Source organism: Agelaius phoeniceus, chromosome 16 (genome assembly GCF_051311805.1).
Source record: "Agelaius phoeniceus isolate bAgePho1 chromosome 16, bAgePho1.hap1, whole genome shotgun sequence".
Lineage (NCBI taxonomy): Eukaryota > Metazoa > Chordata > Aves > Passeriformes > Icteridae > Agelaius > Agelaius phoeniceus.
In genome coordinates, this window is record NC_135280.1 from 7,116,999 (window position 1) to 7,136,542 (window position 19,544).

Below are 19,544 nucleotides of genomic sequence, written 5' to 3' on the forward strand. Positions count from 1 at the left end.
GCTATTTTCCTCTCTAGCTGTTACAGACCTGCTTTACACCAACCTTTTCCCATCCTATCTGTTCCTTAAATGAAGTGATCAAGAGCAATCTATTTGTGTATACAGCACAGCAAACAGAACAGCAATGCCAGAGCATTCTGTGCAGTTCTGTGATGTTTTATAAATGAAAATGACCATTCTGACCATAAGCTTGCACCTCCTGGATTAGTCAGTCACATTTTCTCATTTTCAGGTATTTCTCATTTCCCACGTTATTTTATCCCTAACTTCCATCTTTGCATCAGATGTAGAAGAACACACACACACACACAAATATATATAAATAAAAACTCTATTTGGATCACACAAGTACTTAAGAACTCCTGTGGTTTCCTGTGACTGACCTGTAGACTGGAAGACTCCTGGGTTACAAAGGCAATAGCGTGAAGCAAAAGCTTCCATCATACGGTCAATTTTTTGAGCCTCTCCTGGGAGTCTGAAGCTCCACAGAAACTGCCTACAAAAGGGAAGAATAGTTGTTAGACTCATTCCAGTATTTATATATCAGGTTTTTATTACAAATAATCCGAAACAAACAGAAAAAGAAAAAAAAAATCAGCATTGTCTATATAGAATGTCCTAGAAATATGTTCTCAATCTCTCAACACACAAGTCAGGAGCTATTATAAAGCAACATGCACAGATGGCTAGCCCAGTAACTCAGCCAGCAACACTGCATGCTATCAGGCAAGATAATATGGCAGTTCATATTCTGAGGCTCTCTCTTTTTTCCAGACTAGTAAACAATTTTCTGTATGCATCCCATTTTTGCCATGAGAATGCTATGGGGGGAAAAATGGGTTCAATCCTCCCTGGGTTTCCTGGCTACAAAAAGCAATGAACAGTCAGCTAGACTTTATTCAGAATGTAAAAAGACACATCATACAAAATATTGCTGGTGTAAGGAGAGAGAAACAAGGAATACAGAAAAACTTAACATATTTACTTAAATTCATACAAAACCTTCTAAAAATAGTAACAACAAGAAGAAAACCCCACTGCTTAGAGAGGTGCTGCCTGTCTACTGCAAGCTCACCCTACAAGAATCAGACCTAGGCCTTAAAAAGAGCAACTTACATCATTTCAGTAATTCTGGAATATATGCAGCAGATCTTGCTGCTGCTTAGCAGCATAAACTGAAATACAGAGTTTACTTTTGTAACTTATTCTTTCTACATAGAGGTACACTGGAATGCATACAGGACAGAGGTCTTCACAAATTTATTTTCGCACACTGTGGCACTAAAACGTTCCAATGAATTTCATCATTTATTCTTTTATCTCTTAGCAAAAAATTTATCTGAATTAAACCAGGATCTAAACCAGCAAAGTTACATGCTCTGCCATGCAAAACAAGTTCTCATTATTCCCTGTACATTGGATGCCAATATAACAACCATTTATTCCTGTCTTCATTGGTTTTCATTTCAGGACATCATATTCAAGTGTCACAGGCCATCTTTAGCTGTCAGCTCTATGTACTGTCTTTTACTCACCTCGTGCAAGGTTCCAACCCAGATCACCAATTTTGTAAGCTACCAAAATACAAACATTTAATAGTAGCAGCTGCTAAGGAAGAATAAAGTCAAACCTAACATCAAACTGGGTAAAAAGAGACAGGAATACGAAGCTTCCCAGACAAGCTTCAGCAGCCACAGAAAAGCTTCTTTGGCCCAAGCCTCAGGCAGCTCAAGTTATCATCACCACATCACTCAACCATAGCAAAGCTGTTCTGACTCCACATCACAAGGCACTGCACCAGAAACAAAGATCACACGGACATTTCCATTTATCTGGTGTCAGGAGGGAGTCACTTGGGGCAAAAAACCAGGCAGAACTGTCTAAGTCAACCTAATTTGATCAATCTGTTACGGATTTTCACCGAGATGAGAAGGGATCTCACAAGGTCACTGTATGCAAGCATCCCAGATAAATCAAGGGAATTGTTCATGTAGCAAGGGAAGAAAACAAACTAAGATATCACACTCTCTTTCACATGACAAGTGGGAAACTGAGGCAAGCAGAAGGAAATCACTTGTTTCAAAGTTTACCTCTCTGTGATTGAACATAATCAGTGAGAGCATGGATCAGTGGATTTGTCCCCCTCCCTGCCCAGAAGGACAAGTTGAGGTAGAGTAAAAGGAGGAAGAAAATTACTTAAGTAAAGAGTTTATTTCTTTTTTAACCTATCTCTGTGCTAAGATATAAAACAGGTCTTCAAATGTCTACATATGGCAGGCACACCAAGGATTAACAGCTGTTTTAGTTGCTTGTATTTTAAAATAAGCTGAAATGACCAGGAGTTTTCACCCTCAAGGGCAGCACACACACAAGCAGTCAGAAGGGTTAAACAGAGCTGTCTCTGCTCACTTGCACAGTAATTTGTACAGTTGTGCTGAGCTGTAGAGCAGCTTTCTGATGGATAAATCAACACAGTGACTCATATAAACATGCAATTTGATAGAGGAAGCTCAAGTCAAAAAACAGAAAGAATTTACTCACCTTAAGGCTTGTACAAGATTGAGATCAGCGAACTCATGGAGTTCAACAAAAGCCTGAAGAACTTTAATATTAAATTCATCTCTATGAAAGACAAAAATGGAAACAGACAATTACAATTCTGACCTTTAAAGACTTGTTAGTTATCTCGATTTGCTTCTGAAAATAAATAAGGAAATAAACATTCACACTGATCAAATAAAGCCATCAGAAATAATCTACACATTTATTTGAAAGGTATTTTCATGTTTAACACTAACACTTTGCCCATTTTTGCTGATAAGTTAGGAAAAGCCAGTACATTTGAACTTATTTTAGAACTGCTTATTTAAATGACCTAAAAATAGCCTTGCCTTCTTCACTTCACATTTATTATTACTGTACTGTACTTCACATTTATTATTACTGTACCTCTTTGAAATAGGAGGATACCTGAGAAATTTAATCAGTAAAAACCTTCTGCAGAAATTATCATGAATTCTTAAAACAATGGTTAATATAAGACTAATTTCTCCAGCCATACAACATACAATTAACAAACTTTTTTCCACTCTAAGAACAGAAAACATTGAATCAGTATCTTAATTTATATACAAAGATAAGAAACAAAAATGCTTCTATTGATTGCATCCAATAAAAAGAACAACTTTTGAAAAGAGCTGCTTAGCATGTACTGTACTCTTACTCCATTCCCAAGAACTGGTACAAAGTTAACTAAAATCAGAAGAGGTTTTGAATGGGCTTCCTCTCACCCATCTCTTACATTGGTATGTAAATCATTGTGCTTTGTTTGGTACAAGGGTGTTTAAATTCAAAACTAACATTTAAACATGTAATGAACACAAAACTATGTGGATGGACAGAACTTGGCCCACACCATCAGTGAGTTCCTGTGCCAGAAGAATAAAGGTTTATAATCCTCAGGGTGTGCTCTAAATACCTCACCAAGACAGAATGCTGTGTATCAGCCTCCACCCAAAAATAGAAAGGTGTGCACCCACCAGGAATTATCTGCTGCTCTGCTGACTAACTGCACAGTCAGACTGACCTGCAACTCAGGAGTAAATACCTCAAAACCAACTGCTCATTCATTAGCATGTCCCTACACTGTTGACAGAAAAACACCCCAGTTCTCTCAGCAAAACCAAGCAATTCTCATCAAATGTTGCAATGCACAATTCAACTGGGCAACTGCTTTTCAATGAAGTGGCATGAGAGTGTAATGAAAGAGAGCACTCCAGAGGGGTATGTCTTTACTTAAAGCAAATTATTCATTTTGTTTATAGGCATGCAGTACTTGTGCTGAGTACACCTCCAAAGACACAAGACAAATAATAAAATGCTCCAGGAAGCCACTTAAAAAAAGAAGTGAAGATTTACCCACATAGAAAGAAACCATAAGTCTTTTTTTAGGTTGCAATTCATCCCTTATTTATTATCATTTTTGCTATATTTTTAAGTGTTACCTTATTCCATTACACCATTCATTTTTTCAGCTTGCTGAGTGCTGTAAAACTATAAAAGTCAGTAATATAGATTCTATCTCTTTATGGCAGAATGTTATATAAATATTTCAGTCTGTTGACTAACCTGGTCTTGTCTTCAGCTATATTTAGCTAGAATACAGAAGTAATTTATGATGGGCCCCTGAGAGGGGATGGCAAAGCAGGAGAGGCATAATTCTGTTGTATAAAAACTGTTGACATGTCTACATATTCTGCATAGAGATTTCATAACAAAGATCTATTTTCAAACCGCTCATATTACAGTAAAAACGTTGACTGAACCTATGAAAGCCAGGAGGAAACTGCTGAGCAAAAACCACGCTGTTGCTGCTGGAAGCAGCCTGAGGAGTGCCTCAAAAGGGACCTGCACAAGCCAGCAGCACAGGAGCACATCCTCCATGAGTCACCTCTGAGAGCTCCCTAGGTGGCACTGAACATGTGCCAGCACGTACATGCACACACTCCAACCCACTGCACTGCTGCCTCCCTCAGCTGCCTTTAGAATCAATTCCTGGGTTGCACAGCAATGGAAGGCATTTGCATTCTGACTGTGTTTTGCAAGAGTGTGCATAAATATGGGCATTGCATGTTGATTGTAGCAGGACTGATAAGGACAGGGTGCAGCTGCCCTTGGAGACACCTGCTGAGCAATTGGACGTGTGTGTGCAGGGAAGTGACAACACCAGAACCTGCTGGAGCTACTGTCCAGGAAATACCTGTTCTAATAAGTACAGTCCAATTATTACTGACTGTAAATCACTCCTCCCCTGGACACAGTACTAAGAGTTACCAGGAGTGTTGCAACACAACTCTCAGACATTCAAAAAGCTCATGGTACTGAATTCTGCACTACAGACAAATGTTTTGGTTAACTCAAAGTACTAAATTATAGTTAATTAAATATCATTCCATAATGTACCCATTTAAAAATAACAACCTAACACAATACTGTAGCAGTTTTACATCCCCACTGTAGCTTTTATGGATCTTAGAGAACATGAGCAGCTCTCTCCTGCAGCCTCTGAAGAGAAACTTCCCAAAACCTGTGAAATGCTTTGTAAGCTCAAGAGCAAAGTTCCAATATTTTGACTTTACCTTTCACCGAGGTAATCTCCAATTACCGTTTTATTTAATCCTTCTCCTTTATAAAGGAACTGTGCAATGTCTTCTGCAGTGTTGTGCAGGAGGTCATTTTCTATCAGGAACTGTATTCCCTAGGAAGAGCAATTCCAGAGGAAAAGGAATGTTATGTCTTCTTCCACAAGCATTTAAGTAAATATCACTCATAACATTTGGTATTAATATACTGACACAGACATACACATAGCACATTCAGAGTTACATTACCTACAGATTTTTATTTCTTTTAATAAAATGATAAACAAATGTTTTTCAGTTAGATGAGCAATATTTAGTACTGGTTTTAAGATGAAAATGAAAACACATTTTTAAGGCTAGAAGTACTAGGTGGCAGTTTGAATCCCTCAACCTTTCAATTTGATTTGAAAGATCAAATATTAATTGAATAATGACTGCACATTGCTCTTTGGAGCTAATGTGTGAGCTGGCCTGTTCCCAACATTGCATCAATGTCTGCAGAGCCGTAATCTGCAAAATCATATAATGAAGAGGTACATAGAAACAACTTAATTACCACCATGACACAAAATCAAGCATCTGGTATCATCTACAAACTGCAACCCAATACATCAAGCCACTACTTGCAGCAGGAAGTCACAGCTGAAGATACTGAAACTGGTTTAAAAGAGTTGATGCTGACATTGGGATTATCAGTGAATTCTGGTTGTGCTGGAACTAAACTATTCACAAAGGACTGAGCTACACTACTCACAAAGGGCTGCTCAGTCAGCTGCTACCAAAGGCAGGTGGAGAGTCTTACCCTGTCCCTCAGAGGGCACTTGATCAAGCCCCAGGACTCCTACTGCTCCATAAATTACTGCCCTACAACTGGCACACGCCAGGGAAGCCCAGAGACTTCTCTGGAAAGTGGCAAAGAAAGGAGACTGAGTTACACAGAGATTATGGCAAGGATGGGAGGGATGCTGCTCTGACACTGAGCAGGTCATGCACAGGTAACCATCCTCTGTTCAGACCCCAACACAGATGCTGCTACTCCTGCTGATTTCTTCCAACTCTAACAGCAGCCTGCTGTTAAAGTAGAAATGGAAACTTTAAATAGCCTTAATGTCTTGGATTCCAAGTATGTACAAAAGAGGCTCCTAAATTATCACTAATATCCTCTACTAGACTATTTCAGAATTTCAAAAATACTTGTTTTTCAATTTCTTCAAGTGAAGTATTATTTATTTCATTACAACTGAAAAAATCCCATTTTTCTCATATAGCATCGATGGCCCTCTAGTAACAGTCGAAAGCATGATTATCCTTCTGTTTGATTAATTCAAGTTTTTAATAATTAACTGGTTACCTGCTTGACAAAAAAAGGTCAGTTTTCTGACCTAATTTAACAGGGAAAGTAAACTGTGATGTTATAAAGCTTGAAGCTTTGTTTTAGAAAGTCTGGTATGTAATTCTCTCAGAACAATTTCATCATCATCTGAAAAATTTCGATGCCAGGCTGGTACTCTGACAACTTAATATTTTGATAAGTCATTTCACAACAGACATGATTTCTTTGCAAAGAATATATCCATTATATCTTGAACCAGAAATTGCTGAGCTTGCCTCAGAACTGATCCCTTCAAAGCTTATTTGTACAATATTTGACTACAAAACATAGTGCTTTTTCCCATCCCAAGTTATACAGAAAGCTTTCATCTCTGAAAATCAAAAGAGAATCTCTCCTCTGATATCAGAAACAGCAGATTCCCTTGGTTCAACACCTGGACCATATTATTCATGCTTGGTATAAACACACTGATCTGAATAGGTTTTTTGAAATTGTACAAGTTACTGATAATGGACATGACTTGAAGTGTTGAAAACAAGTTTCTGTGCATAGAAGCAGACACTTTCCCATATTGAAAAAAATCAATTTAATTTTCCTTTTCCTGATTTTTTTTAATTATTCCTAAGATGTTAAAAGAACCAGAAGTCAAACAGACAGGAAAAGTAATTTGTCTGGGACAACAAGTTCAGTGTCTGGAATAAATGGCAAAATAGGCCAAGCAAACCCCCACCTCCTACACTATCTTTTGTCTTGATGCAAATTTTCTTTCTGTAGACTGACAGGAGACAGATGACAGCTGTACTAGTTTAACTTACCCACACAAAACTCATTGCTACAGACATTTTCAATATTCACTGCAAATATTGCATGGATTTATTTTTTATTTTACATCACTGCAATGAAATCTGCTTTGAATTTCATTGCTTTTCCAGTAACTCAATTATAAATTTTGCAGTTGTTTAAACTCCGCCTTTGTCACAGAGAATTCATTTCCTGGGCCCAACACAGGCAGTACCAACTTCAGCACAGCCAATTTCCAGCACAACTTTGTCTCTGCACAGGGATCCTTGAAATGTTTTACAAACTTTACCATGACCCTTCCCACAGGAGCTCACCAAACCCAAACTCCCAGGTACAACATCCTGAAGTACATCATAACACTGCTATTTTCACAGGGGGCAAGGGAGAAATGCTCTACACACACACATGAATGTGTAATGTCTTTAAACAGAAGTGATAAAAGAAAATTACCTCACTGTGCTCCTGCTAATATGAAAACATCAGACCTTTGTCACCTGGTTTTAAAGGAAGAAACTTGGTGGGTTCAACCCAAGTATTATTACCCTAATCCTTGGCATTCCTAAACCCAGAGAGCATCTTCCCTCCTGTTTCTGAATGAAAAATATCCTTTTCCCAGTGAACCCCAGGTAGCTTTTCCCAGCACCACAAGGATGTTTACACACTTCAGCTGTCTGGAACTTCATGCAGCAGCTGCAAGCAACACCAGGGCCCAGCTTTAGAGCAGACAGCTACTGCAGCAGCACTGAGCACAGGCATTATTGAGAAATTACTACTCTGAGTCTGTTCACCACATTTAAATTATGTTACAGTAGCAATGTGGCCACAGCATCTATTTATAGAAATAATTTCATCCAGTAAGAACCATAACAAAAAATAGTTAATGCTGGAATGAAAGCATCTGAACATCATCCTGTGACTTTGCCACGAACTTCTAGGACTTGAAAGAGCTGGAGGGCCACAGGAAACTACCAGGATATTTGGGGGTATTCTGCCCCCAAAAGAACAGAAGTTAAGCAGTCACCAAAGTGGAAAATAAAAATAAAAGACATGGCCAGCATTTTAGAAAGGCTTCTTGTACTTGAGAATTTCTGGCAAACTGGAAACAGTCTGAAGAACAGAAGCCACACTGTACTTGGAACATTTCAGAAAAGCCACCAAAATGTAACTGAATTCAATACAATTGGAAAGAAAACATGTCAAGAACACAGAAAAACAAATGCTAAATAATTTCCAAGAAGACCTTAAAGAATACTCTTCACAATTCAAAATGGAATCTCAATGACAAACAATAGAGGACAATAAAACAAAGCAAGGAAGATGAAATATGAAAAGCAAAGGCAAAAGGTCAAATATGTCAAAGAAGCTCTTTTAAACATTGCAGGGGAAGTCTGTAAGAGAATGTGCAGGTCCACAGATTTTCCAGAAAATTAACAACTATTTGAGAAACAGAGAGGCATTCCAGAAAGAACTGCATTACTTCTTGGCTACATGCAGAGCAGACTCCTTGGAACTGCTCACCAAGCTTGTACAAGTCAGACAGGCACAAATCTATATGTATGTATCTATATATGTATGTACAAAAATACAGATGTTCACACATGCCTTTTTCAGACACAGGCTTTAGATACCCAAATATAAAAGTCTGCATGAAAACAAAAAATATGGCAAAGGTATTTTGAAAGATAAAATAGGAGAGCATTAAAGAAAAAGAAGTATGGCCTCACTAACAACCACACATGAAAAACAAATTTAATTATATTTGACATATCAACACAGAACACCTCTATCAGGTACAAAGCAAGCCAGGTCAATCAATACCTGGCATATTTGGTTGTTGATAAGTAACCTCCATTATCAAGGGTTTGTTTAAGTGAAAGAAGCAGACAGCTGGCACCTGACCTGATGGCTGCCTCCAATTTAACCCTCTGCTCAGTGTTACAGGACATGCAAGTAAGACCTATGAACTTATATTATCAGAAATATTTCTTTAAAAAGCCATAGAAGTATTTGTCATAGAACACACTATTAGCAGAAACTTGATTTCTGACAAGTGAAAAAAAAAAATTCTTTACCTTCTTCGGGTCCATGTTGAATTTCTTCCTTCCCATGGCTATTTGCTTATTTCTTTGTGTAGTTTTGCTACATATGGAGACAATGAAGAAACAACAAGCACTTACCAGTCACTCTTTTACAAAAAGATTCTAGATGAGCTTTTAATTTGTTGTGGCTACTTTGTATTTTCTACTACAAAATTAAGACATTCACTTTTCATAATGGAGAAAATTATGATACTATTTTCAACTCCTTTAAGGAACTGCAGCTTCAGAGACCCATATCCTTATCCACAGGACAGTAAAATATTACACTCTATCCAACATATTCTCTAGCCAAACAAATGACACACCTGCATGGGATAAAGTCAGGCTTTATAACAGACTAAATAAAGGTAATCCATCATTTGTTTAGTATGGGAAAGGTATTTTTACTTCCTGGAAGACCTGTTCCAAGGTCTTACTGAATCATGTCCATATGTTGGCATTACTTACCTTTCTTCTACACTAGTCAGATTATCAATTTCAGTCATAACCTCAGCAATTTCAAATTTTAATCTCTGTAAAAGAAGGAAGGACAATACATTAACCTATATTAGAACATCTTTTGAAATCATCTATCATATAATAATATGATCTATTAGGTTTTATTGTCTAATATTTGTTATTTACCTGAAGGGAAGTGAACAATCTTAGGGCTTCCTTAGGTATTTACAGATTTTATCACAACTGAATGACTTAAAGACATGAACCTGCACTCTCAGGGTGTGCTTGTCCAGAGCACCAAGACCAAGCTGCCATTATCAATTAATAAGATTTCTTTACCCACATTTCTCACTCACTCCTATGCTGGATGTACATCTGCTGTTTAATGAGTTTTTGATTACACAAAGAAAATGTGGACATCTGTACACATTGCATTACCTAAATTCAGAAGCTAATCTTTTCTAAAGCACACATATGATGCATAAATCCTGCTCACTATTAGAAGTATTTGTTTAAGTCTTTTATATGCTTTTAAAACCATTACCTGAAATCCTGAAATTCATATTTAAGACTGCAGCTTAGGTCTGTAACTTAATCTACTGAAGGAGTCCTCTAAGCATCTTTACAGTAAATCAATTACCTCAATATCATCAATCAATTCTTTTTTCCTGCGACGAATATTTAAAAGCTCTTCTCTTTCTTCCAAGGAGAGATCATCAGGCACTGGAATGGAGCAAAATGTACAATTTTTTAGCACTTTTTACCTCATCATCACACATAAAACTCATTAAACTGATTGGGAAAAATAAGCTTATATGAAACATCAGGATATTTCTTTTACATAATTTTCAGGGAAAAAAACCCAAAACAAATCAAAACAAACAACATAAATGAAATCTAAATCTAATATATTTGTAATCTGCTTTATAAAAATCCTAAGTAAGGTAATTGAATGAATGACTATGGACAGAATCTATCTTTCAAAAGAAAAACAGACAATTAAAGGAATCTTGTTATCATGTGATGTGGCAAGATTTGGTTCTACAGCTTAATTGCCAAACTCAAGTTGGATATAATGCTATTACATCAGTAACATATCAAAATTCTACATGTAAATAAATTATGATTCAGAAGATATGACTCTCTTCCAGGGAAAAGAGCCAAAGAATAGCCAATGCTCTACACAAGATGTGTAGAATCCTAGAGCTGAATTCAGACATCCCTAATGCCAGCAGTGCCCCTCATGTGGCTGCTTTGAGAGAGATGCAGGCAGGTACAACCCAACACATCCTCACCCAAATACCTCCCAGCAGTAGGACACACAAGTACAGCAGCAAAATCAGTCATCTAACACAAACATGGGCTTTGCATAACATCTTTCAGGTGAGTCTGTAGTATTGAAATCAATTTTAGGTCTCTCCTTGGCCATACTAAATGAAATACATGGCCCTGCTGATAAATATCAGTTGCCACTGAGGATGCAAATGCGTGTCTGTCACTCATCCTAGCCTCACCCTGTGTCTCTGTCTGACAACCAGCAAAGACCAAAAATCATCAGCATAAAACCACTGCTTTTCTTGAACAATCAGATGTTCCCCAGCAAGAAACTTCTTTGGACAGATATTACTTCTGCTCATTTGTACAGCATTAGACACCAACTACAAATATTCACCTCCTGTGTAACAATCCTCTAATAACAGTTCTAATGTTCCCACTTTCTTGGGAATAGCTCCTTAATTATAGAACAGCTTTTCCTTCCAGCTCAGTAAAATGGAACAACAAAAGTAATTAATAAGGTCTGTAAGAGCAACACACAACAAATGTACTCATTTGGGATGGTCAAGGCCACTCTTTTATGTCCTGTACACACACAATAGACTGTAGTAACAGGATTACAAAGAAAAGTTCAGCTTGAGAGGAGAGTTTTAAACACACATTTGGAACAGAGCTTCTGTTTGAATCCTAATAATGAAATATATTGATTATTTCAACATCCACTGGTCAAGCTCCTTTCCTTTTAGGATCCAGATCATAACAAACTCCAAATGGCGACAGACCTTGTTAGACAAGAAGTAATTATGGCAAATGATTTCATTTAACTACTCCAGATACAAACATGATTAAATTACCTTCAGTTTAGGAAATAACAGTCTTCTGTTGAACAAATACCAGACTTCAGTATGTCTACCTGCTTATTCTCATCAGAAAGCCACCCACTCCTAAAAATCTCTTGCATGTGAACAGTGGTAGGATTCTTTTTGCATCAAACCTTATAAATTCATGTCCCTACATTACATCTTTGTCTTACATGTTTACTCCAAGATCCTATACCACAAAGAATTAATGACTACACACACAATGTACATAAATACACCACAAATATTCCAACTAATTAACTGACAAAAAAAAAAAAAAATACTGCTACCCAATATTGATTATAAAAAGGCAAACCATATATAATGACTCTTAGTTAGGAAGCACACTCTGAGATCCTTAAAGCATTTTTGCAGTATTGTAGATGAAATTACACTGCAGCTTTACAGTAGCAGTACTAGTAAGAGATGCTAAATTTTTAACTCTTTGCTGAAGCAAGACATTTTGGTAACTCTCACTTTCACTGGCAACTGGAAATACTAATCAAACCTCAAAGAGAAAATCATCTTGAAGCAATAAATATTTAGAACTCAGAGATGATGTTGCTTTTTATTGAAGCTGAGTAACAAAACCTCTGGATTAGCCACTACCACAAGCTCTTCCCAAATCTGCACACCAGTGAGTGGTGCTGCAGTTTCCTCTCCCTTACTCCCCCATGCAGTGAAGGCTCCTTGGGACAGGTTTGGAATATCTGGAACGACTGAAATTGCTTTTTTGGAATCAACACAAATTGTAACAGTTTTCTATGCTCAAGCAACCCACAAAAAAAAAGGAAATCAAACACCTCAGTGTTTTCCTACAGCACCCAAATACTGTCTGCTGTATTTTCCTTTCCTCTGATCACAGCCACAGTAGAGACAAGCCTCACAGTATAATTAATGATGCTGTTAGACAGAAAGGAAAAAAGCTAAATGGAGTCAGACTACATTCTGCATTAGGGAATAACATCAAGTATTTATCTGCCACATAAAAGACAAGCAGTCTGCTGGAAAAGAAGATTCTGCACTTGAAGAGGACTTCTATAAAACTGGACATTAATGCAACATCTTTAAACAATGGTATTTAAATATCAGAGCCAAATATTTCAGTATCTTTTGACAAGAGTAAAAGAGTCAGGATATAACTGAGTGGGAGTTACAGTACTGCTCAACTTCTAGAAACTCTGAGTATAGGCAGTCATTTTCCTCCCCTCACACTACCAGCCCAGAGGGATGTGTGACTCACCAGGGTCACTCCCAGGTGCTCTGTCCTGTACTCACATGAACTGGCCTCTGTGTGATACTGAAGGTGTTTGCTCATTTTCATCCTTCTACTGCTTTCTATCACTGCCTCCCTCCTCCAGTGCTGCTCTTTATGCTGTAGAAAATCTATCAGTGGGAAACTCAATGCAGCCAAAGAAAGTTTCTGAAGAGATTTCATGTGGCATTACAGCCTGGAAGGTGTCCCAGCTCCAGGAGGCCCTGGGACTTTATGGCTACTGTACCTGCTCTTTCAACTCTGTGTCTTAAAACAAAGGCTAACAGTATTTCTGTATTTCAATTAAGGCTTTTGAAACATTATCATAGGAGGGTAACACACAGTGGTGGAGTAAAACATCTTCACAGTGCTAAGCAAACACTGCAGGCACAGGGTAAGAGATGATTTGCTCTGGCAAGACCCCTCCCAATGCCACCCTTCTGCCTCCACAAAACACTTCTTGTTCAACCCTGTCTTCACAGAATCCTCCACACAAAATAACTCATGGAGCACATATTATGTATTTGTTCTGTAAAACAAATTTTCTAGCTGTCCTCTCTGAGTCACTTCTGGGTTGTTTTTTTTTCTTTCACCAATCTAAACACAAAGCAGACAGGATGGGAGGAGTTAGCATGAACATTTAAATACTAAAAAAGAACAAAAGCATTTCAGTACAGTGAACAAGCTACAGCTGCAGCATTCTTTCATGCTATCTTCTAATCTTTAAATAAAGACAATGTTCTAATGTAAGTAATTTCTGTGAAATCTTTTAGCTTACAGGGAGAGCACTTCCTGTTTCTAGAACTTCAGACCTTCAGGTACTACTAAATAGAAAGTCAATATTCTACTGATATTTTATTCATGAGGAATACAGTTATTGAAAATACAATTATCTTCTTGGCCAAACAGAAAGAAACACACAACACCATATATGTTGCAATACCACTCCTACTACCAACAGAAAAAAACAAGAAAAATATTTAATATATTCCAACTTGGTCCATAGAATTCAATTCCTGTAACTGAACTATATGTACTTAAATTAACATCTTATAATGCAACACTTAATGGAACACACTTTTAATACAGTTCTGTTTACTACACCCTGCTAGGGGAAAAAAACTGCATCTCACCACAGAAATCAGTGTATTGTGCATCAGTTGTGATGTCACTTGGTTAAGTAATTCTCCACCATGGACAGCCCAAGTACAATATCCAAAGAAGAGCATTATCCCACAACTCTCAACATGAAGCATTTTTGAGCTAGCAAGTGCCAAAGAACCCAAAACCTTTAGAGATTGAGAAAGAACTGCAACAGATCAGCTTGCAAAGAAAGTTCCCACAGGTTAGTGAAAACTAGGAGCACATCCCATAATAGGAAACAGAACCCCAGTACTTTCTAAGTCCATATCATGACACTGCTCTCTTTCTCAGCAGTAAAATTTAAATCTTTTCCAGCTCTCCAGCAGTAAGAAGCAAAACTCCTCTGTTTAAATTCACTCATTAGCCTTTTAATTGCCAGCCACCAGCCAAAGTCTAAAGCAATCTCACTTGACCCCTTCAACTGACTTCAGAGTTCAGTCTCTCAAGAGGACACAGTAAAATATCCACAAACAGCAGAAAGCAAACATCTAACAATATCTAACACAGGCAAAACACTAATTCTGTAACCCCACTTACAAAGCAATACAGCACCCTGACTCTCATTGCTAACTTCTCAAGCTAACTTCTTGGTTTCATAAAGATAAACATTTTCCTTCTTCTGTGCCAGTCCCAAATTAGTGGTCTTCAATATTTGCATTCCAAGCAAAAAACAATTAGATGGAATTTAATTTTGCTGCAGTTGAAACATCTTGGAAGTGTAAAGATATTTACACAATGCAAGGCTTTAAACTAAACAAACCTTTCCTTACTCATACACAAAATGAGCAGACATGTTTCTTCTGGCCTTTAAAATAATATACATTCATCTCTGAGAACAAATCTGATTGTCTCAGAATATTTGCCTCAACGGATATTCTCAGGCTGTTCTCTCTTCCTTTCCCCCTACATGTTCCCTTTTTTAAAACTCGATTAGAGGAACATTTTCCAGCTTTCAGACAAGATGTATAAACAATGCTCCAACCACTTCTGGCTATTAAAAATTCCATAGAAGTTTTCGTAGGAGGACATCCTTCTGAATAGATTCACTTCACAGGGCAGAAACAAACTGTATCTACACTAAATTCCACCAGTAAAACCAGCTGGGTTTGGCTGCTCCCTTAACTACCTTACTGTGTTAATCTGCTATTTAGCCACTGCTGAGCACGTTCCAGCATAGGAGCAATGACACTGCCATTAAAGGGGGAAATAATCCTGTACACAATATCCTTTCACACACAAAAAAATCACCAGTTGGTGGTATGAGGAATCTAGGACAGAATCCATGGCTTGCAGAGTTATTTTGAGTTTTCAATCACAAGGGACTCTGTGGCCAGAAATCACATTAGTGGCCAAACCCAGAAGAGAACCTCCAACGCACATCCATCATTCTCATTGTTTAGCTGCTGGAAATCACACCATTACAAAATGTTCCTGAAAACATTTTTTTTCTTTAGGATAAGTGCATACTTTGCAGGAAAGTTACAGTAAAGATATTATCATTTTGTGCTTCTAATAATAGGAGGGGGAACCCTAAAAATATTATTACCACATAAAAGTACATTTTCAGGATTTTAGAGGAAATTGTTTCCCTCTGATCTACTACACCTTCAAGATTTTTTCCTTTTACTTCAGCTGCAAAGCAGGTTTATTATATCAGTGGTACATATTTGTGTAGGGTTTTTTTTTAAACAGACAAAAGCATAAAAATAAAAATTGGAAATACAAAATCCGTTTTTTGTTCCATATAGAAAAAGTCCAGCAGGATGACAGTACCATCAAGCGTGAAATCATCTCTTGTAAAAAACAAACAGTATTTCTCATAGTCCATAAGAATTACTTCAAATAAGGCAAGACTATGTTTTTGTTCTGGCCAGAAATAGCCTTATATAATGTGTTAATGTGTTAGTCTCTCTAGTCAAGCAGAAAGCAGGCAGCTGCAAAATTGTGCAAAATCAGGGTCCAGTTAACACTGATTTGGAGAGAAGGAAAATTTTACCTGCCTCCCAAAAACCATCTTAGTTCAGATATCACAACTGACGTGCCCTGCCATGGTACCACCTGCAGATGTTTGTGTCTATGGAGCACAAGAGGCAGAGGAGGCAGCAGCCAGAGCAGGTGTGTTTTACAAACTGGGAGCAGAGAACACGAGCACCAACAGCTGTGCAGGGGAACGGGACTGGAGAGGCTTCCCAGAGCTCTGCATGAGCTGCTAATCCTGCCCGGGAGCCATGGGCTGCCCTTCTAACAGCACCAAAGCACAGAGAGGAGCAACTTCCCATCCTCACCTTCCTGCACAGATACACCCGCTGAGACAGACATACAGATCCACTCCACAGAAACTGCAGAGCCACCTCTCTTGCTGTTTAGCTCCTAATTAGGCCTCTGACACAGATACTGGCCATTAGAAAGCAGGGTGTGTTTCAGTTAATGAGTATTTTTTTGTTATGTCTGTGCTCTTTATTTTCACGAGCAGGCAGTGTTGAAGGTCGTGATTATATTATACCGACCTCCTTTAATTCATTTCAATGTTTTTATGTATTTCCATTAGGAAACCAAATGTTTTACAGCAACTAAATGAAAGAACGACTTTCAATCACATAAAGGAGCATCACGTGGGGAGAAAGAAGAAAAAACACAGGGACAAGGTCTGAGCAAGATGTCACAGGCAGTGAGTTGGCTCCTCTGTGTTCCTGCACTGCTTTGCCATTCAGTGCCTGGACCCTGTTGTTTCTGAGTTGTTCCTTTCCCCAATTCAGCAGGAAAAATGGTTTCACCAAGGGACCACAGAATTGCCCAAGACAACAAAACAGGCACAGCAGAAACTCCTGGCAGCACAAAGGTACAGGGGACAGCAACCCCCTTGAGGTTGGCCAGCCCTAAAACCAGCTTAGCTCAGCCCCAAAACCCACCCTTACAGGCTGTATTCTCTAAATACTAAAAGTAGTTCAACCTGATATTAATAATAGATAAGCATGGATTTCCTTTCAGAAGCATTTTTCTTTTGAAGTCACTCTACTCTTGCTTCAAGATCAGAAGATGCTTCTAGGCCAACTTTTCTTTCTAAAATATGTAAATACAAATTACTGAATATGAAAAGAAAGCTGAGTTTAACTTAACATTTTAAGTCTCTTACCCAAATACATTAATACTTGCATTAATAATATAAAGTGTTAAAATATGCATATCCATGCATATTTAAGAAGTGCTGAAAAATGTTATGCCAGCTAATGTGGAAATTAAAAAAGGAGATGTTGGCCACACAGTAGTGGTGTGTTTCAGAGAGGGCTAAGAACAGATTAGCACAGATACAGGAAATACTATCCAACATAACATGTGCCTCCAGCAGCATCAGTTACCAATCAGCATTCAGGAATTCTGGTGAATCACCATTCTGATTTCAGTGTTACAGCTACACACTGTCACATTATCACATCTTAACATCACAGTCCCCTTCCAACATGGAAAACAGTAACATGGAAGTAATGTGGGACAAATGCGCTGCTGTGCTGTGCCAAGCACTGTAAATAAAAATGCACAGTCCTGTATTGTCCTGCTGCCTTAGGGACACTGGGGCCATCTATACTGCCTTAAAATTCTCTTACTCTGCTTTCAGCTATTTAACAAAATGATTGCACCTGATTTCTTTTCTGCACAGCAAATAATGAGGAAGGGTGATCAGAACCAGCTTTGTGTAGTAACACCACCATTATAAACACAGATATCACTCCTCCAAAATGAAGTGGCTTCAAGCTTTTTCTTTACACTGCATCAAACCAACAAAATACTGTCAAACAGAAACATTTTTTTCCTCCTCCTCATTATGTATGCTGCAAGGCAGAATCTCACAGATAAATAATTTGGGGAAAGCTCAGTAATCATTTTCTCTCTGTGGAGCATTTGTATGTGCAACACTGGAGAAACAAATGGGGAACTGAGGTAGTGCCATAGCTGAAATCAAACAAATTTTCTCTGATGTTTGCATTTGAAAGCCTTTGCTTATAGTACATTTTATTTATAGTATGCATTAACACAAATTTAGTCTTTACAGAGTGGAAGTCTGCAAATTCTGAATTTCTTTAGTACACTTTCATGGCAAGATTCAGGTCACAAAAAATTTTAGCACCCCCTGAGGAAAAGGATGATGCAGCAATAACACATGGGGAGACCATGGATAGCAGCTGATAGCACATTATGTATCCACTGGCAATGCAGAACAACAGCCACTTTTCAAGTGGGAGTCTTGGGAAGGAAATCAGGGCTCCCCCTCAACACTATATAGGAGGTGAAAGGAACAGATCACCATGCCAACTATGCACAGCACAGCTAAGTGTCACATTAGAGATATCATGTCTTTAGCTGAAACCCTTCATTCACTACAGAGCAAAGAAAGGGCAGCAAAAGAGCAGTGGATTTTGCATGCCTGCAGCAAAAAGAGAAAATTCTGAATTTAAAATGTGTAGATGCAATAGCTTTCCACAAGTAAGACCTTTTAAGCCACACAACAGAAGCAGGATGTGCCTTTTAACTCGGGGCATTTATGGTTTTGCCCAATACAACTGCAGTGTATTACTAGGCAGAATTATACAAAGAACTGGATGGTCCCATGACTAATTTCTATGACAGCACAGCTCACTTCTGATTGAGCCAAGCATCCAGACAACACTGACAGGAATTTAAAAATACTTTATATCTTTAAGCAACTCTTTGGATGACCAGCACAGGAGAGAGACCTGCTCAGACTGCAGATGGAAAATGGGAAGAACAAGTGGGAGCCCATACAGACTGGGAAGCTGGAGAGCCTCAAGTACTGCAGCACTGCCAGGCTTTGGTTCTGTGGTCACTTCAGCATGTTTGGGATGACTCCCAGCAGCTTTGTGAGACAAAGCTTAAATTACTGACAGGAAAAGAGCAAATTACTCCTCTGTCAAATTCTTTTCCTTGTCAGTCAGGAGAGGACTCCTTCTCCCAGCCATCCCAAGGAGAATGTGTGGATGAAAAGGAAAGAAGGGACACTTCATCTCCCACTGGTACATGACTCCCAGTAGTGCCTGTGAACAACTGCACTACCCAGACATGTCCTGCTGCCAATCTAGACTTCTTTCAGCTCCAGGATCCACTCAGACCAAGAATGGGGCAATTCCTCCTGAAAGCAGAGGTCATTTCATCACATTCTTTGTGAGGAAGAGGCAAACAAAAACA

The 19,544-nt window shown here is 38.3% G+C and overlaps 1 protein-coding gene across 2 annotated transcripts in view; it reads right to left on the minus strand.

The window, feature by feature from the left end:
- Nucleotides 1-19,544, minus strand: part of CYTH3 (cytohesin 3) — a 49,049-nt gene that overhangs the window by 13,376 nt on the left and 16,129 nt on the right. For both annotated transcript variants that reach the window (XM_077187029.1, XM_054643969.2), the window contains exons 2-7: nt 10,453-10,535; nt 9,822-9,886; nt 9,348-9,414; nt 5,139-5,257; nt 2,542-2,622; nt 384-496 (exon numbers count right to left, since the gene is read on the minus strand). In XM_077187029.1, the coding sequence (XP_077043144.1) occupies nt 384-496; nt 2,542-2,622; nt 5,139-5,257; nt 9,348-9,414; nt 9,822-9,859 (418 nt within the window). In that variant the 5' untranslated portion in view covers nt 9,860-9,886; nt 10,453-10,535. The remainder of the gene's footprint in view (nt 1-383; nt 497-2,541; nt 2,623-5,138; nt 5,258-9,347; nt 9,415-9,821; nt 9,887-10,452; nt 10,536-19,544) is intronic.